The 20,930-nt window shown below is 42.2% G+C and overlaps 1 protein-coding gene across 2 annotated transcripts in view; it reads left to right on the top strand.

The window, feature by feature from the left end:
- The window catches only part of LOC145525598 (uncharacterized), a 94,384-nt gene that overhangs the window by 60,613 nt on the left and 12,841 nt on the right, over positions 1-20,930 (top strand). For both annotated transcript variants that reach the window (XM_081539055.1, XM_081539054.1), the window contains one exon: positions 8,959-9,119. In XM_081539055.1, the coding sequence (XP_081395181.1) occupies positions 8,959-9,108 (150 nt within the window). In that variant the 3' untranslated portion in view covers positions 9,109-9,119. The remainder of the gene's footprint in view (positions 1-8,958; positions 9,120-20,930) is intronic.

The raw sequence follows: 20,930 nt of genomic DNA, 5'->3' as shown, positions 1-20,930 counted from the left end.
ACCCAAAGGCTATATATAATTTAACTTACCTTTTGGGATAGTTTTTATTACATTTACTTTCTTGGATATACACAAAAAAAGTTTGGCATTTCCCCCATTAGTTAATGGGTTCGGAATTTTATTAATCAATGTCTAAATGTTCATAAAATAACACCACCTTTTAAAAGCAGGGCAACGACCATTTCCAAATGCTTCCAGTCAGAAGGAATAATATTAAAATGCAGGTTAGATATGTACTAAAACCAGTCTTTGGGGAGTGGGACATAAGCTCTCAATTATCCCAACCACCTCCAGAGCCAGAGATCAAGGCCAGAAATGCCCCTCAGGCCAAGAAATGTACCCAAGGACTGGACGGACAGGGCCCTCAGGCAGCCAAGCTGAACTCCTAACGTCTCTCCACCCCAGCCCAGCTGGAAACCCACCTCTAGCCCAGCCCCAGCAGTGGGGCATTAATCACTTGTCTCTAGGAAGTGGGCAGCCCTTTACATGCTGAAAAAGGTAAAAGTGCATCGTACATCTTCCTTTTTTTCAGAGTCACACATTTACTATGACTATTAATGAGAACAGGGACCATGTTTCTGCTCACAATTAATAATTATCACCTAGATCACTAGAGATCTCTTCAAGAAAATTAGAGATACCAAGGGAACATTTCATGCAAAGATGGGCTCAATAAAGGACAGCAATGGTAGGGACTTAACAGAAGCAGAAGATATTAAGAAGAGGTGGCAAGAATACACAAAAGAATTGTACAAAAAAGATCTTCATGACCCAGATAATCACAATGGTGTGATCACTCACCTAGAGCCAGACATCCAGGAATGTGAAGTCAAGTGGGCCTTAGGAAGCATCACTACAAACAAAGCTAGTGGAGGTGATGGAATTCCAGTTGAGCTATTTCAAATTCTGAAAGATGACGCTGTGAAAGTGCTGCACTCAATACACCAGCAAATATGGAAAACTCAGCAGTGGCCACAGAACTGGAGAAGGTCAGTTTTCATTCCAATCCCAAAGAAAGGCAATGCCAAAGAATGCTCAAACTGTTGCACAATTGCACTCATCTCACACGCTAGTAAAGTAACACTTAAAATTCTCCAAGCCAGGCTTCAGCAATACGTGAACCGTGAACTTCCAGATGTTCAAGCTGGTTTTAGAAAAGGCAGAGGAATCAGAGATCCAATTGCCAACATCCGATGGATCATCAAAAAAGCAAGAGAGTACCAGAAAAACATCTGTTTCTGCTTTATTGGCTATGCCAAAGCCTTTGACTGTGTGGATCACAATAAACTGTGGAAAATTCTGAAAGGGATGGGAATACCAGACCACCTGACCTGCCTCTTGAGAAACCTGTATGCAGGTCAGGAAGCAACAGTTAGAACTGGACATGGAACAACAGACTGGTTCCAAATAGGAAAAGGAGTACGTTAAGGCTGTATGTTGTCACCCTGCTTACTTAACTTATATGCAGAGTACATCACAAGAAACGCTGGGCTGGAGGAAGCACAAGCTGGAATCAAGATTGCTGGGAGAAATATCAATAACCTCAGATATGCAGATGACACCACCTTTATGGCAGAAATCAAAGAAGAACTAAAGAGCCTCTTTTTTTTTTTCTTTCTTTCAAAAAGTCACTTTATTATTTTTTTTTAATTAAATAAATTTATTTATTTTAGTTGGGGGCTAATTACTTTACAATATTGTAGTAGTTTTTGCCATACATTGACACGAATCAGCCATGGGTTTACATGTGTTCCCCTTCCTGGACCCCTCTCCCACCTCCCTCCCCATCCCACCCCTCTGGGCCATCCCATTGCCCCAGCCCTAAGCATTTGTCTCATGCATCAAACATGGAACGGTGTTCTGTTTCACACATGACAGTAAAGAGCCTCTTGATGAAAGTAAAAAAGGAGAGTGAAAAAGTTGGCTTAAAGCTCAACATTCAGAAAACTAAGATCATGGCATCTGGTCCCATCACTTCATGGCAGATAGATGGGGAAACAGTGGAGACAGTGGCTGACTTTATTTTTCTGGGCCCCAGAATCACTGCAGATGGTGATTGCAGCAATGAAATTAAAAGATGTTTACTCCTTGGAAGGAAAGGTATGACCAACCTAGACAGCATATTAAAAAGCAGGGACATTGTTTTGCCAACAAAGGTCCGTCTAGTCAAGGCTATGGTTTTTCCAGTGGTCATGTATGGATGTGAGAGTTGGCCTATAAAGAAAGCTGAGCGCCAAAGAATTGATGCTTTTGAACTGTGGTGTTGGAGAAGACTCTTGAGAGTCCCTTGGCCTGCAAGGAGATCCAGCCAGTCCATCCTAAAGGAGATCAGTCCTGGGTGTTCATTGGAAGGACTGATGTTGAAGCTGAAACTCCAGTACTTTGGCCACCTGATGCGAGCTGACTCATTTGAAAAGACCCTGATGCTAGGAAAGATTGAGGGCAGGTGGAGAAGGGGACAACAGAGGATGAGATGGCTGGATGGCATCACCGACTCAATGGACATGGGTTTGGGTGGACTCGGGGAGTCGGTGATGGACAGGGAGGCCTGGTGTGCTGCGGTTCATGGGGTTGCAAAGAGTCAGACATGACTGAGCGACTGAACTGAACTCAATAATTATCAAACACCCAGCACAGAGCCAGATATAAAATAGGTGCTTAATACACTGTTAATGAATATCCAGCAACTTCACTCCTAGCTAAAACATCAAAGAGAAGTAAGTGCATTTGTTCATCAAATATCATGGATGCAAACTCCTAGCAGATCTCTTCTTAACAGCCAAGACATGAAAATAACTCATGTCTGTCAGTAGTAGAATGGATAAATAGAATGTGGGATATTTGTGCAATGGAATACCCCCAAATTTTAAAAAGAATAAGAAAACAAAGTTATTATTCTATTCAACAAGACAATATTGAGCAAAAGAAGCTCCCTAAAATGTGTAATTACCTTTATTTAATAGTTCAAGAACAAACAGAATAAATGTGTGATGATGGAAGTCAGAAAAGTAGTTACTTCTGATGGGGGCAGGCAACTGTGGGTGGGTGGCATTACAGGTAACTGCAGGCAGGTGCCAGGGGTATTGACTGGGAAGAGTTCAGAAGTCCTTGAGGAGCTGGAAGTCCTGTCTTTAGTTTGAGGTGCAACAGATGCTAAATTGTCCCACACCAAGAATGATAACGAGTGAAGGAAGGCTGTGATTTAGTGCTCTGCCTAAGAATTTGACCTAATTAGATATCCTGTTAAAAAAGAAAAGCTCCAGGAAAGCAGTGACTTGTCCCTCGTCATCCTGAATCCTAGCACCCAGAACAGGGCCCAGCAGAGTAAAAACGTTTGTGAATGAAGTCAAATGCTGATCACGCTCCCCCCCTTATCCTCCCACCCTGTCATGCTCACTGACTACTCTGCCCACCCGTGAGAACCCGCTGGGCCTGGAGGCCAGCGCTCCCTCCAGTCCCAGGGTCTGGAGGGCATTAGATTTCCACCTCAGCCGGCTCTGTCTCCTGGGCTGGCTCTTTCTCTTCCACATTCTCCCACATACCCAGGCTTGACACCTCCGCCCCCTCAGGGACCACAGCTCCTCTAAAGCCAAGAGACCATCTCATGGGTGAGTTTCCCCTTCCAGTTCCTACCACTATCATCCTAGTTCAAGCCTTGATGACCTCAAGAAATATCCCCCAGGAAGCTCCAATCCATAATACCCCCCCCCGCCCCCGCAGATCAGTCTTCCTTGTGCAGTTTGAATCCTGGCACTCTCCTGTCCACAGACTTTCACAGGGTCTTCATTGTCTCCCAGGTAAGACACCATACTCCTTGGCCTGACACTCAAGATCCTCTAAACATAGGCCTCAAAATCCCTTTTTAATCTTTATCTCCTATTATCCTTTCACAGGCACCTTTAAGTCAAACTGAATGACTTGAAATCTCTAACCAAATGTGGCAGTTTCCCACCCGCGGCCCCTTTGCTTACAGCTTTCCCTCCCCAGGAATGCCTTCCTTGCTTGTCTCTTCGCTTGGCACCCCCTGCAGCGTGATCAGCTCCACTTGAGATCTCCACCGTCTTTCACAAATGCTTAACCTTCCTATTGCCTCTCAGCATGCACTCTGAATTCCCCAGCTGTTTGTCCTTAGTTCCTGCTCTCAATCGATTTTTTTGTTCTGTTTGTGTTATTCTTATGGCTTACTATTTGGTATCTTATGGTAGTGTTTTAAGCTCACTTAGGGCAGAAGACTGGTCTTCCTCCTCTTTCAACTCACACAGTATCTTATCCTCAGACAAGATTAAATGCATGTTGCTAGAATAAATACATGAAGGGAAGAAATCAGCCCTCAATTAGCTGCTATGTTTAATAATACTCAATAAATTAATTTACACTTAGGGGTAAATAAATGCTCAAAGAATTATACACACAAAGATATTTTAACTGTAACTGGGACCAACCCATCAAATGAAAGAATGTCTATAATGACTGAACTTCATGCATGTAATACTGGAGCTTCCCGACACCACCTCAAATCAGATCAAGAATTCGTCTGCTTTGGATAAAATCAGGCTCAGAGTGGCTAGGCCTGTATGTTGCAAGGTTCCCAAGAGCCCTTTATCTTCCTTGTAACCTGATACAACCTTACAGTACCACACAGCTCAAAATAAAGCAAGACTGTTACCCTCTCTCTGCCATCTACTACAACGTGTAGTTTTAAGAAAATGGCTGACTTTTCCGAGGCTCAGTCTCCTTCTTTGTCAGATCTTGCTTTGCCACAGTCTTATAAGGAAGTGATCCAGCATAGGCAAGGAGAAGGTGCCAATGTGTGGCCTTTAGTATTGCTGCTTCTACCTGGGCCCTTGACTGCAGCAAGTGTGCTTGTGGTTCTGGCTGGCTCTTTGTGACTTTTGCAGGAAAAGGGAACCTGCCCCTTTCCATCCCCGGACACTGCAGGGGAATGTCCTAACCTTTCTCCAGTCCTTGTGGGAAGTTATACTAGGAGGCAATTTGAGGCAGACTCCCTAAATCTTATGAATTCCTCCACTTCTGAATTCGCTAAGACCAGAGGAGCTTTTCCCAGGGACGAGAGAAACATTCCAGTCTGCTGACATAAAAATGCCCATGGGATAGTCCAGGGGAAATCAGGGAAATCGTACAGGAAGGAGACTGATGAGATTACATAGCAGAGGTTTCACAAGAACACAAAGTCACAAGGTCAAACACTCAAAGTGAGAAAAGGAGAGTGCTTCTGCCAGTTCCTATAGATAATCACAGAGACTTAGCACCAAGAGCAAACACACACGCACACTAAAGATACCAAAAACAAATGCGAAATTTTCCCTTAGAAAAAATTAAAATCCCTGCAGAAAACTGGGAGGGGAATTGTGAGGAGCCGAGCTGTCCTGGCCAGTGTTCACTAGACGCTCCATACACTGAAAGCTTCTGCTCACTCACCAGGCCAAGGCCCCAGGCCGGCCTTCCGTGCTCTCTGGCTCTCCTTGGGGAGGACTCAGTCCTGCTGCCAAGTGGCAGCATGTCCGAACAGATTGGCAAGGCCCCACCTTGCTCTCAGCGAATGCATGTGGTCCTCTCGACCTCGCAGTGGATACCCGCTAGCCCGCTCTGCTGCTCCTTTCTGGAAAGTTAAGGTGCCCTTCCACCAACACACGACCAAGCCCAGCTCATGCGACTGGTCATCCCCTGAGGAGTGGAAAGAGGCCTCTGCTCCCCAAGTTCCTGGACGTACAAAGACTTTCTGTTCAAGGAGTCAAATGCAAATTTCTTCTGCATTGGAGTCTCTGTGCACATTTCTGTGGCTGTGTGCTATGTCCAAAGTTGAGAGAAGTGGATAGAAATGAAAAACCTGAAAAATGTTAGCCACTGAACACGAACCTAAATATGTCCCAGGGAACACAGCCCAGAAAAAAATTATTAATCAAATCTCAGTGGAAAACCATCTGACCACAGTCATCTTGAATCTAAAGGAGCACCTAAGGAATGACAGAGACACACCCTGTGGGTATTCTTTCCAGAATCTTGTCACTGTCCGGCGGTGGGGAAGGGGGCCATCTGCACCATCTCCTCAGGAGCCCTTGACCATGATGGGTGAGACCTGATGGAAGAAGGCTTTAAAAGGAAGCCTGAGAAGTTGGGGAATTGACACTTGTCTTCCTTCCCTCCAGAGGAAGGCTCCTTTGCTACATTCTCCTCTTTGTCGCATTCCTTCCCTCACCCCATTTTGGGTCAACTCTGCAAAATAATGGATTTCCGATTCAATAATTGTGCTTAATTCTTTTAGAAATGGAAAGGGGATCAGTTGCCACTCGACAAACAAGCGTGTGTGCCTTGGGCAGGTTGGGTGGTACAGTAAGTAGCAACTGTTGGAGGACAGGGAGAAGCTTTGGAAATCCTTCTGTAGGGAATGGAAAACAATAGCGAACAGAAGGCCTCTGGAGGCCCGGCCCAGCTGTGGTTCAAGGTGACTTGTATGGAGTGGTGCCCGTCTATCTACAGGGCTGTGGGGCTTTCTCCAGCTGTCAGCGGTCCAGTTATAAGCATGGAAAAAACAGGTGTGAGCAAGTCCTGGCTGGAGAGCCTGAGCACAGTGAGGCGAAGAAGCTAGGGTCCTGGCAGGAGAAGGGTGGACTTCATGGGTAATATCCTGTCTGCAGAGGGGGGAACGGAAGGCTGAGGGCAGCTGAAAGGCAGGAGAAAATCCAGGTATAAAGAGTCTGAGGAACATTCTGGAAGTCCCAACCTAGAGTGCGTCTTCCCTGAATCTGTTGAGCTCGTGGGTCAGCTCTCTGTGAGTCTAGAGCAGACGCAGGAGACATCGGTTACACTCCCCATTCAGCACCTCCGCTACCACCCACAGATTCCCTGCCTCACCTTATCCTCACAGGGGTTGAAGGGAGTGGTAGAGAGAAGACCAGCAGAGAGGGAAAGAAAGCGCCATGGAAGGCAGGGCCAGAAAAGATGATGCCACACAGCTTTTTTCTTCTTTTGTTTGGTTCACTTCCTTGATGGGTGACCATTGTGGAGGGAGAGTCAGAGACACAGGAAATCTACCACCCTCACCTTGCTGCCAATCAACCAGAGCTCAGACCACAAAAAAGAGACTGACTACTGGAAGCCAGCGAGAGGGCAGACAGGCCGGCCTCGGCGGCCCCCACTTCCCTGCGCCATGCCTCCTGCTGGGAAGAGGTGAAGAGGCAGTCTGTGCTCCTGCCCCCTCCTGCACCTTCTGCACTGAGGGGGTGAGCACTGAGCTTCAGGAGGCACTGCAACCTCAACAAGCGCCCCCAAAGGTGCAGTGACGTGATGACACAGTGACACAGGTCAAATCAGGCTGCAGCCTTGTTGATCGTCCGCCTGACTGACGTTCCTTCTGGAGGTACAAGGAAGCCAACAACACTCTTAGTTTTTTGTTCTTTGCTTTCCTGTGTTAATTTTTGAAAACTGACACACAGCACATCTGTAGAAATTCTCTTAGTAAAACAAAATATAATTTGAATGCAACACACCATTCCCTGAACACATGGTCCTTAGCTTAGTCCTTCCCGTATTTCTGCTTGGCCCGCGGATCCTTGACACCTTTTCTGACCTGGATCAGCCACGTGATGAAAGGTGTAGGGAATTGTGCAGTTCTCAGGGAAAATTTGAGAACTTTTGAAAAGCAGTTTGATAATACTGTTTAAAGTGTTCACCTTATATACTCATCAATTCCACCTCTAGGAATTCATTACAGGGAAATATGCAAAGATTTATGAATAAAAACAGTAATAGAAGTTTTCTTTATAAAAGCAAAAAAAGTTTGAAAGAAATTTAGCTGAATGACTTACAGCATAAGGGAATATTTCAAAACCATTACAAATTATATAATAGATATTTATCACAAAGAATAAAAGGGGGTTATAAGCTGTGTGATCCTATTTTGGTGAAATGGAGGGCAGATCCTTAAAGTTTCTCTGTGGTGACCTTTTTTTATGCTTATTGCATTTTATGAGTGTTCCTTATGAACTATATTATTTTTTAGTAGAAGGAAAAACCATGCTACTTATACATACATGCACACATAGGCTCTGCCGGCTTGGCTGTCTCTCCCCCGCTGTGGGAGGCAGGCTCCAGGGCTCCCTGTGTGACTGGAGCCGGTCCTGTTCCTCCTACTGCTGACCACGGCTCTCTCTCGGAAGCTAGTTGAAGGCCTGGAAGAGACTCATGGAGGGGAGGATGGGAAGGAACTCAGCTCTCCAAGTTCTCCTATTACCGGTACAAGCGTGTCAATCAAACCAAATCTCCTGTTCCGGAATATTTTTGTTTGCAGAATCCAAAATACTGCATCTACGGCAAAAAATAGAAAGCCCCGAAGGACTCTACCGGCTCTAAGTGGGCTCAATCCATGGCTTTACCTTCTTGGTCAAAGTAGTTGAAATGTTTACTTCCTGTCGAGGAGAGGGAGCATGTGCTGTCCGAACGGCGACTGGTTGCTGACCATCCCAGTAGCGCCAGCACCACGACCTTGGTACCCCGGTTCCTCCTCCACCCCCACTGTCCTCTTGTCAAATCAGAGGCAGTATGCGCCCAGTGTTTCTCAGGATGTTCCACATTTTGAGGCGCTCACGGCTCAAAGATGTAGGGAGGAGGGGGCTGTGTGGGAACAGCGGAGGAAGAGGCCACACCCACAGCACTCTGGACCCCGACTCCCGGCGTCACCAGACCAACCAGTCTTTCTTATAGTAAGGGTCAAAGGAAGAGTAAACCTGGAAAATAGGATTTTACAAGAACCAGTTTGAAAACCACCAAAAGATAGCTATCATGTACTTAGTGATACTTAGGACTTACTGTACTTAGTGAGTATCAGCTCCAAATCCAGGTGACTTCTTAGTATTTTTCAGTTGAGGAAGGCATTGATCACCCAGATTCTTTTCCCACTTTTCAGTGTGATTTGTTTTTGTTTGTTTTTTTTCCCCACAGACAAATGCTGCCGTCTTTAGGTACAGCTCCAGAAAAGAGACTCAAATATGCACCAGGCAAGGGTGTTTTATGAACTCGTCCTCCCCTCCCACAGAGAGAGTGGGAGAACTATCAGCCTGGCATGTCTACAAGGCACCTGGCACCGATTAGTCCTGCCCTGGGTAAGTGGCCCTGCGCAAGACTGATCAAAAGGGAAGTGGAGCTATTTAGGGTTCTTTGCTTGGGTTTTACTGGGTATTTTCTTTTTCTTTCCATATGAGCTTCCCTGGTGGCTCAGACTTGCAATGCAGGAGATTGGTTTCAATCCCTGGGTCAGAAAGATCCCCTGGAGAAGGGAATGGCTACCCAATCCAGTATTCTTGCCTGGAGAATTCCATCAACAAAGAAGCCTGGTGGGCTACAGCCCATGGGGTCACAGAGAGTCAGACATGACTGAATGACTAATGCTTTCACTTTTTTTCTTTCCATATGGGGAAATGGTTCATTGCCCCCTTGTCCATGGTACCTGCTCCTTTTTGACGCTGATGTGTCTGTTTGTGCACACATGTGATGCCCTTTGGTGGTGGATGCATGTACGCTCAGTTGTTCACTCGTGTCTGACTCTTTGTGACACTGTGGACTGTAGTCCTCCAGGCTCCCCTGTCCATGAGATTTTTCCAGACAAGAAGACTGGAGTGCGCTGCCAGTTCCTCCTTCAGGGGATCTTCCTGACCCAGGGGTCAAGCCTGCATCTCCTGCATCATTACAGGCAGATTCTTTACTGCTGAGCCATTGGGGAAGCCTTTGGTGGTGGATATCTGCACCTTAAAAGTACATTGAACGAGGATGAAATGGTGCCAGACTTCATTTCTCAAAATGAAAGCACCAAAGCAGAACTTTCAAAGCTATCTTATCCTTTGATTAAACAAGCTTAAAAATTGTAAACAAGATCAAAAATTCTCTTTTTTTCCCCCCTGAAAATGAAAAGCAATGGGGACAGGAAGAGAAGAGGAGGAGATGGTCAGAAAGAAGAGTAAAAGATAAAGAAACTAAAATTGTTTATTTTAGAGCAAGCTTTTTAATCTCAAGTATTAGAGATTTCAGTTCTGGATGGGCTGGGGAATTCTTAGCTTGTTAAGTTTCCATCAAGTTGAAAAACAAAACCATCTATGGGAAGGGCTGCATGGGACCTGGATTTGATTGCATTTTGCTCTCGTATCTTGAGCAGTGTTGGAGGAGACCACAAACAGTATGAAAGTCATGTTGACAGAATCCAGAGCAACTTAGCCAAAAGAGCCCTCACCTTTCTGTCTCTCCCTCAACACACACACCAGATCATTCACAACTCACGGTTTCATGCTGAGACTTCTCCACATCAGTCCTGCCCAGGCAGGGGTAAAGATCTGGGCAGCCTCGCTGAGAGCCATGTGTGGGCTGGGCTGGCCTCCCCAAACATGGCTCACAGAAATCTGACCCCCTACATTAGAATGTGAGAAGATGAGGGAGTTTCTGGTAGCTCACAGAGATTTCACTTGGATTTAAATTAAGTTGGGTATTTCCCATATTTTGTTGTTCATGAAAAGCTGCATTTGTCTTATTATGAAACATCTACATAGCTATACAGAAGGGGGCTTTGAAGGTTGATCCATTTTCCCAAGTATAGCAGGGTTTATACCAGTGCAGAGAAGAAAGAAGGCATCTTCAGAGTAGGTTTGAGTTTGTGCTTTAGCAGATGCACTAGGAAGAACTCATCTCTGGATGCACAGTACGCCTGCCCCTGGTGTGTGCTGGCAGTGATCATAAAGCTAACATGTGGTGCATGACACCCTTTCCAGAAACATCTCTGAGCCCTTTTCCTGAAATAGCTCATGCAGTATTTGACACTCCCCAAGGGTGGTAGGCCATATCACAATCCTCATTTTATGCAGGAGGTTGGGTCATACAGCTAGGAGGTGGGGAACGAGATAGAACCTGGCACTCTGGCACCAGAATCTAGGATTGAAACCACTGCATCCCATCAACTTATTTCAATAATGAATGAGATCGGCTCTGCCTTTGAAGGAAAGTACTACCAGGTGGAAGGAGGAAGTAGTCCTGCTCATGTACAGCATGGGATGACAATGCTCATGGCTCAGTGGAGAGGGATGTAAGCTCACGGTTCTGAGTGGAAGCATCTGCACTGCAGGAAGGCATGAAAACAAAGCAAACAGCAGAGCAGCTGTTTGGTTCTGGGAACTGAATAGAAAGTCAAATGTTTTACCTACGGGCTGTATTTAATTCCTGCATTGTTTCACTGCAGTATTTATATCTCTAGACACACTTGCATCAAAACTTGGCAAAACTGGGCTTTTTTCTGAGTAAGCTTTCCAGAATGGTTGTTGCCCATCAGCTGCCCAAAATGGGAGGCCCTCCCAGACCCTGATTTTTCCTTAACCAAAGCCATTTCTGTTTGTTAGGACCTTAATGACATCATTATTCTGCTCTGGAAGGCAGCATATAGTGTGCATTATACATTCTGTTGAAGAAATGTATAAACAATGAAGGGGAGCCATTATCCAAATGCATCATTAGCAGGGATTATTTTATCTCAGTGCTACTTATTATTTATCTTTCCAACATTACTTTGCTGACAAAGTAATGTCAAAGCTATGGTTTTTCCAGTGGTCATGTATGGATGTGAGAGTTGGACCATAAAGAAAACTGAGCACCAAAGAATTGATGCTTTTGAACTGTGGTGTTGGAGAAGACTCTTGAGAGTCCCTTGGACTGCAAGGAAATCAAACCAGTCAATTCTGAAGGAAATCAATCCTGAATATTCATTGGCAAGAGTGATGCTGAAGCTGAAGGTCCAATACTTTGGCCACCTGATGCGAAGAACTGACTCATTGGAAAAGACCCTGATGCTGGGAAAGATTGAAGGCAGGAGAAGGGGACAACAGAGAATGAGATGCTTAGATGGCATCGCTGACTCAATGGACATGAGTTTGAGCAAGCTCTGGGAGATAGTAAAGGACAGGGAAGCCTGGTATGCTGCAGTCCATGGGATTGCAGAGTTGGACATGACTGATAGACTGAACAACAACTTATTGTCACTTTGCCAGAATGGGACACTGGGCAAGGCTGATTTAGATTGGAGGACTTCTGAGCTGAAGGGGACACTAGTGTGAGCAAGTTAGTGAGGAAGACTGGGATGGGAAGTCTGAAGAGGGGCTGGGGCAGGGGGACCTACAAGCAGGGGCAGCCTGCTCTATGCACATGAGAGCCACGGGGTTGGGCCCTGCAAGGAGACAGCTAGAGCAAAAAAGGGTGGGTGTGGCCACCCTGGAAATACTTTGCTTTCTTCTGCTGGGGATACTTGTTGAAAATTGTCATGTTGAAAGAGTGGATTATTTTCATCTCTTGGTATCCATGGAAGATTGGTTCCAGGAACTTCTCAGATACCAAAATCCACAGATGCTCAGGTCTCATATATAAAACAAGCTAGTACTTACATGTAACCTATGCGCATCCTCCCTTATACTTTAAATCATCTCTAGATTACTTGTAATACCTACTTATTATTAGTGTATTACTTATAATACTATGTAAATGCTATGTAAATAGTTGCCCAAATTCAAGTTTTACCTTTTGGAACTTTCTAGAATTTTTTCTCCAAATGGTTTCAATCCCAGATTGGTTGAATCCATGGATGGAGAATTCATGGATATGGAGGGCTGTCTGCTTATATACACAAGATTTTCTTCACATGAGGAGGTCAAGATAAAAGTATGAATTCCAAGATAACACCAAGATTGATTTCCAAGAAAGAAAACGTGAGCAGTGACATAATAATTAAGGTGGTATTTCTTAGCTCTCCTGAACTGGCAGGATTCACCAGGACCTATATTACATGTTTAAGCAAATCTGGACTGCCAAGACTCACAGTGCGCTGCAACAAAATACACAACTTTGGCCTTGGTCCCAAGACCTAGAGAAAAGGAAAGACAGAGACCGCTCAGCCGTCAGAGCTGTCCTAGTGAAAGTAATGCCATCTCAGGCAGGGGACATTGGAGGTTACTTACTGAAGGACAGACGTCTGGGTCCAGACTCACTTCTGGAGTCCATGGGAACTGGGCCGTTCCTGGGTTAGAGGTGGAGGGGAAGGCCACAGCAAACCACACACTCACACACTGTCTCTCAGGTAACAGCCAGCAGGGACTTATGCCCAAGCCCTAGTCCCCTCCTAGAGGAAAATACAACAGAGAATTGCTGACCCCTATTTCCGGCAACTTGATTCAAGCAAAATCAAGTTAAACAAGTCACTTCAAGAAGAAAAAAGGGCAAGGGAGTGGCACGTGGTAAAAACCGCTATCTTAGTATGAAGCAGGGGAGGGTAAGTGACACGCCTGGTGCCTACTGCCTGTGTGCTAAGTCGTGTTAGTCGTGTCCGACTCTGTGTGACCCCATGGACTGTAGCCCTCCAGGCTCCTCTGTCCAAGGGATTCCCCAGGCAAGAATACTGGAGTGGGCTGCCATGCCCTCCTCCCGGGGACCTTCCAGACCCAGGGACAAAACCTGCATCTCTTATGTCTCCTGCATTGGCAAGCAGGTTCTTTCCCACTAGCACTACCTGAGCAGCCCCTGTTGCCCCCTAACTGAGGCCAAACAAAGCCATGTTTAGGTCACCAGCCCGCTTAACAACTGTACGGTAAAGTTATTCAACCTCTCTGAACCTCAGTTTCTTCATATGTAAAATAGAAATAAATCATAGAACCTGTCTCAATGTGTTGTTGGAAGAAATAAGATAAGGCCCAGGACATAGCACTTATTAAGCCTTTCCATGGATGCTCCTCCTGAGGGTTACCTCCACCGGTGGAGACCAGGCCCCTCTCCGATTGGTGCACAGGATTCCAAACTTGCCAAGAGATCAGGTGGTTTCAGTAGATCAGATCCCACCCAAAGCAAGATTCCAAGGCAGAGGCAAAGCCTTGCCACGTATTAGCACCCACAGATTCTCCTTGGTCACGGATCCACTTTTCCTTGGTGACAAAACAAGATCAAACCTTCAGAGGCTGAGGTGTCATTCATTTTAAAATGTGAGAGAAAATCTAGAACAAGTCCAAAGTTTTCTCTCTCTGCCTGTCTCTACTTGCACACTAAGGTACTCTTTATATCCTGTAAACTTCCTTCCTTTTAAGTGTACAGTTCTGAATTTTGACTAATGTACACAGTCATGTAACCACCAGTACAATCAAGATATCAAATATTTCATTACCCTTGAGCCTTCAGTCCTAACAATCACTGATAATTTTTAATCCTATAATTTGTCCTGTCTCAGAAATCATAGAAATCGAATTATAGAGTATGTAGCTATTTGTGTTTTTCTCCTTACACTTCCCATACTTTTGAGGTTCAAAAAACATTGCATTTTTTAAAGAAATTTTATTGGAGTGTAGTGGCTCTGTAATGTTGTGGTAGTTTCTGCTGTACCGCAAAGTGAATCAGCTACCTGGACACATATATCCCCTCTTTTTTGAATTTCCTTCCCATTTAGGTCACCAGAGAGCACCGAGTGGAGTTCGCTGTGCTGTGCAGCATGTTCTCCTTAGTCAACTGTTTTAGACATAGTAGTGTACATATGTCAGTCCCAACTTTCCAATTAATCCCATTCTCCCTTTCCCGCCTTGGAGTCTGGCTATTCATTCTCTACATCTGTGCCTCTATTTCTACTTTGCAAATAGGTTCAGTTCAGTTCAGTCACTCGGTCATGTCCGACTCTTTGCGACCCCATGGAATGCAGCCCGCCAGGCCCCCCGTCCACCTCCAATCCTTCCCAGCATCAGGGTCTTTTCCAATGAGTCAGTTCTTCACATCAGGTGTCCAAAGTATTGGAGTTTCAGCTTCAGCATCAGTCCTTCCAATGAACACCCAGGACTGATCTCCTTTAGGATGGACTGGTTGGATCTCCTTGCAGTCCAAGGGACTCTCAAGGGACCCTCCAACACCACAGTTCAAAAGCATCAATTCTTCTGTGCTCAGCTTTCTTTATACTCCAACTCTCACATCCATACATGACTGCTGGAGAAACCATAGCCTTGACTAGATGGACCTTTGTTGGCAACGTAATGTCTCCGCTTTTTAATATGCTGTCTAGGTTGGTCATAACTTTTCTTCCAAGGAGCATCTTTTAATTTCATGGCTGCAGTCACCATCAGCAGTGATTCTGGAGCCCAAAAAAATAAAGTCTGACACTGTTTCCACTGTTCCCCCACCTATTTGCCATGAAGTAATGTGACTGGATGCCATGATCTTCGTTTTTGAATGTTGAATTTTAAGCCAACTTTTTCACTCTCCTCTTTCACTTTCATCAAGAGGCTCTTTAGTTCTTCACTTTCTGCCATAAGGGTGGTGTCATCTGCATATCTGAGATTATTGATATTTCTCCTGGCAATCTTGATTCCAGCTTGTGCTTCATCCAGCCCAGCGTTTCTCATGATGCATATAATAAGCAGGGTGACAATATACAGCCTTGACGTACTCCTTTCCCAATTTGGAATCAGTCTGTTGTTCCATGTCCGGTTCTAACTGTTGCTTCCTGACCTGCATACAGATTTCTCAAGAGACAGGTCAGGTGGTCAGGTATTCCCATCTCTTTAAGAATTTTCCACAGTTTGTTGTGATCCACACAGTCAAAGGCTTTGGCGTAGTCCATAAAGCAGAAGTAGATGTTTTTCTGGAACTCTCTTGCTTTTTTGATGATCCAGCGGATGTTGGCAGTTTGATCTCTGGTTCCTCTGCCTTTTCTAAATCCAGCTTGAACATCTGGAAGTTCACGGTTCATGTACTGTTGAAGCCTGGCTTGGAGAATTTTGAGCATCACTTTGCTAGCATGTGAGATGGGACCTTTTGAAGAGGTCTCCATTATCTTCATTACCTCCACGGTAGTTTGGCCTCAGGTCAAATAACAGGGAGGGAGCACAGCCCCACCCATTGACAAAAAATTGGATTAAAGATTTACTGAGCGTGGCCCCGCCCATCAGAACAAGACCCAGTTTCCCCCTCAGTCAGTCTCTCCCGTCAGGAAGCTTCCATAAGCCTCTTATCCTACTCCATCAGAGGACAGACAGACTGAAAACCACAATCACAGAAAACTAACCAATCTGATCACATGGACCACAGTCTTGTCTAACTCAATGAAACTATGAGCCATGCATGTAAGGCCACCCAAGACAGACAGGTAATGGTGGAGAGTTCTGACAAAACGTGGTCCACTGGAGAAGGGAATGGCAAACCACTTCAGCATTCTTGCCTTGAGAGCTCCATGAACAGCATTGAAAAGGCAAATAGGTTCATCTGTCCCATTTTTCTAGATTCCACATACTCTACATTCTACATGGGTTGCTTCCAGATTTGGCAATCCTGAATAAACTGATAAAAACATTTCACATACAAGTTTATGTGAAGACGTATGTTTTCATTTTTCTTGAGAAAATACCTAGGATTTTTATTGCTGGGTAAAACAGAATGCCTAACTTTATAAGAAACTTAACAAGCTGTCTTCAAATTAACCATAACATTTTGCTTTCATATATATTCATACTCTGCTGCCTTGTCAGCACTTGGTATTATTTTTTGTTTCCTGTTTTGGGTTTTGTTTTTTTTTTAGCCATTCCAATAGGTGTGTAATAATACACCAATATTTTTTTTTCTGTTTTAATTGAGATATGGTTGATGTTATTTTATAAGTTACAGGTGTACAACATAGTGATTCACAATTTTTAAAGATTATGCTCCATTTATAGTTATTATAAACTATTGGCTATATTCCCTGTGTTGTACAATTTTTCCATGTAGCTTATTTATTTTGTATACATTAGTCTACACCTTTTAATCCCCTACCTCTTTCTTGCCCTTCTCCCATTTCTCCCCACTGCTAACCACTAGTTTGTTCTATTTGTGAGTCTGTTTCCTTTTTGTTATATCCCTAGTTTGTTTGTTTTTTTAAATTCCACGTGAAAGTCACCTTTATCTTTCTCAGTTTGACTTATTTTACTTAACATAATACCCTCCAAGTCCATCCATGTTGTTGGGAATGGCAAATTTTCATTCTTTTTCATGGCCGAATAGTATTCTGTTGTATATGTATATCACTTCTTTTTTACTCATTCATCTTTTGATAGATACTTAAGTTGCTTCCATATCTCAGCAATTGTAAATAATGCTGTTATGAAAATTGGGGTGTATAAATTTTTTCAAATTAGTGGGGGTTTTTTTTCAGATATATTCCCAGGAATGGAATTACTGAATCATATGATAATTTTATTGTTAATTTTTTGAGAAACCATACTGCTTTCCACAGAGACTGCACCAATTTATATTCCCACCAATAGAGTATGAAGGTTCCCTTTTCTCTACATCCTTGCTAACATTTTGTTATTTATGGTCTTTTTAGTGATAGCCATTCTGAAAAGTGGGACATCATATCTCTTTTTGCTTTTAATTTGCTTTTCTCTGTTTATTGGGCATATATCATAATATATGTTTTCATGTGTCTGTTGTCCTTCTGTATGTCTTCTGTGGAGAAATGTCTACTCAGGTGTTCTGCCCATTTTTTAATCTGGCTGTTTGTTTTGTTTTGTGTTTTGATTTTGAGTTGTATGAGCTGTTTACATATTTCAGATATTAACTTCTTATGAGTCATATCATGAGCAAATATTTTCTCCCATTCAATAAGTTGTCTTTTCATTTTATCAATGGTTTCCTTTGCAGTGCAAAAAGTTTTAAGTCTATTAGATCCCATTTGTTCAATTTTGCTTTTATTTCCTTTGCTTTAGGAGACAGATCCAAAAATATTGCTATGATTTATGTCAAAGAATGTCCTGCCTAGGTTTTATTCTAGGAGTTTCATGGTCTCTGGTCCTACATTTAGGTCTTTAATTCATTTGGAATTAATGTTTGCATATGGTATGAGAAAACATCCTAATTTCATTTTTTACATGTAGCTGTCCAGTTTTCCCAGCACCACTCATTAAAGAGACTGTCTTTTTCTCCATTATATATTCTTATCTCCTTTGTCATGGATTAATTGACCATAAGTATGTGGATTTACTTCTAGGCCCTCATTTCTGTTCCATTAATCTCTGTGTCTGTTTTTGTGCTAGTACCATACTGCTTTGTATGTACTACTGTAGCAAACAGTAGCTTGGTACCACACTGTACCCAACAGCTAGTACCAGCTGTTTCACTGCAGCTCTGCAGTAAAATCTGAAGTCAAGGAGTATGATTCGTCCAGCCCTGTTGTTCTTCCTCAAGATTGTTTGGGCTATTTGTGCTTCCACACACAAAAAAATTTAAATTGTTCTGCTTCTGTGAAAAATGTCTTTAGTATTTTGATAGGGATGATGTTTTTTAGTTTGTGTTTTACTAATGACTATAATATATAATAGTAATATGTAGCATCTTTTCATGTGCATATTTGCCTTTCAGATCACTTCTTAATTAAAATGTCTGTTTAAATCTTTTGCCCATTTTTAAAAATTAGATTGTTTTCTTTTTGAGATTTGAGAATTTTTTTTCATAGATTCTGGTTATCAGTCTTCCTTCAGGTACATGGTTTACAAGTCTTTTCTTTCCATTTTCTTACTGGTGTCTTTTAATGATCAGAAATTTTAAATTTTTATAAAGTCCAATGTATCAAAATTGCCTTTTATGGTTTGTGTTTTTGTATTCTATCTAAAAACACCTTTGCCTAACTCAAAGTCACAAAGATTTTCTTCTACACATTTGTTTAGAGGTTTTATAGTTTTGTGTTTTATATTAGTTCTATGATTCATTTGAAGTTAGTATTTATAAAACCTGAGATCTAAATCAAAGTTAGGTAGGGTTTTTTTGTATGTTTGCCCAGATTTCCTAGTATCATTTGCTAGAGACTATCTTTTCATCATTGAATTGTTTTTGTCTTTTTATTAAAAATCAATTGATCATATATGCAATGTATTTCTAGACTCTATTGTGTTCTGTTAAACTGTGTGTCTAAATTTTTGCCAACACCACAGTTTTGGTTATTGTATCTTTATAGTAATTCAAGCACTCTGAATCCTCCAATTAATCTTGGCTTCAGATCCTTTTTGTTTTCCACGTACACTTTAGAATAAACTTTTTGATTTCTACAAAAAAAGAAAAAACCTTGCTAAGATTTTTATTTGATTAAGATGATGTTGTAGCTACAAACTGCTTTGTGTAAAGAACTGACATCTTGACACTTCTGAATTGTCCAATCCATTAATCCATGTATATGTCTCCATTTATTTAGATCTTTTTTACATGTTTTGTTAGATTAATTCCTAAAAGTATTATTTTATGATTTAAGTTGCTATTGTTATTGTTGTTTGGGTACTATTATAAATTGAAATGAAGAATTGCTGTTTGTTATTTCAACACTTAATTATTTATTAATAATGTATAAAGGTGCAATTGACTCTAGTATAATGGATTGTATCCTGTAACTTAATTAAATTCATTTATTGGATTTGATAACATTTTTCTAGATTGAGATTTTTATATGTAAACAATCATGTCACCTGACAATAGGCAGTTTATTGCTTCCTTTACAAGTTCCTTTTATTCCCTTTTCTTACCTTAATGAACTGACTAGAACCTACAGCACATTGATTAATTGGTATAATGAGAGCAGACATCCTTGCCTTGACAATCTAGGGAGAAATAGTCATATGATGTTCACACAATATATTATGTATATCTTTAGATTTTTCACAGGTACCCTTTACCAGGTTAAGGAAGTTTCTATTTCCTGCTTGCTGAGAATTTTTATTCTAAATAAATTTTGAATTTTGTTACATCATTTTCCTGTATCTAATCAAAATGATTACTTGGTTTTTCCTTTCTAGGCTGTTGAATTACATTACTTTTCAAACATCAAACCAACCTTCATTCCTGACAGAAATCCCATTTGGTCATGATGTATTGTCATTTCTATATATTATATTCAATTTACTATTTTTAAAGGATTTTTATTTTTATGTTTGTGGGTGATATTGGTCTATAATTTTCTCATAATGTCATTCTCTGGTTTTTGTCATTAGAGTGATGCTAGTTTCACAATAAACCAGGAGAGTCAGTATGATCAGAAATCTGGGAAAGAGCCATTTGCTCTTTCTCCATCTGGCTTTTTCTTATGGTTCTAGAGTTGAAAGAACTGTCACGTCTCTTCAGTAGATATCTGCATTTGAAGGGAAATGGATGTTGATTTTCAGCATAACCATTAAGAATCAAGAAAACAAAATCTCACAGTTATGGGGATCTTTTCTTCTGAGTATCAAAAAGACTATGCCATTTATACAATGGCAGACACAATTCTGTCGGTGACCACTGTTTTTTGTTTAGGTTCCTTGGTCATCATATCTAAGGACCATGGGAGAAACAATATCGATTCATAATTACCACTCTCAGAAACTGAAATTAAAGTGCCATTATGCACACTAAATTTTCACTCTGCCTGGGTATTTAGATGAGAGCATCCTTTCTCCATGCTAAGGAAGTACACTTTGAAGATTCACATTTTTATGGAGAGAAATATAGATTAGTGCTTCCAACAAGATTTTCTCTTATGATGAAAAAGGTCCATATTTGTGATGTTGATAAGGTAGTCACTAGTCATATGTGGCTACCAAGCTCTTGAAAATGTAACTGGAGTGACTAAGAAAGTAAGTTTTAATTTTATTTAGATTTTTAAAGTTTAGATTTAAAACCGCATGTGGCTAGTGACTACCAAATTGGATAGTACAACAATAGAATGCTAATTTTGCCTCTTGAAAAGTTTTAAGAACAGAAGTTCTCACTAAGGAAAAACCAAAAAAAGAAAAAAACTTGGGAACAAAGTTGTAAGTTTAGAGATACAAGCTTTACTGTAAAACCTGGAGGTAAAATTTCCATCAGACTGCAAACTAACGGAATCTCAGTGCTTCTTCAGTTCAGTTCAGTTGCTCGGTCGTATC

The sequence above is a fragment of the Giraffa tippelskirchi genome, chromosome 11 (genome assembly GCF_054371585.1).
Source record: "Giraffa tippelskirchi isolate mGirTip1 chromosome 11, T2T-mGirTip1v1.2.pri, whole genome shotgun sequence".
Classification (NCBI taxonomy): Eukaryota; Metazoa; Chordata; class Mammalia; order Artiodactyla; family Giraffidae; genus Giraffa; species Giraffa tippelskirchi.
This window is presented reverse-complemented; position numbering and strand designations above follow the sequence as displayed.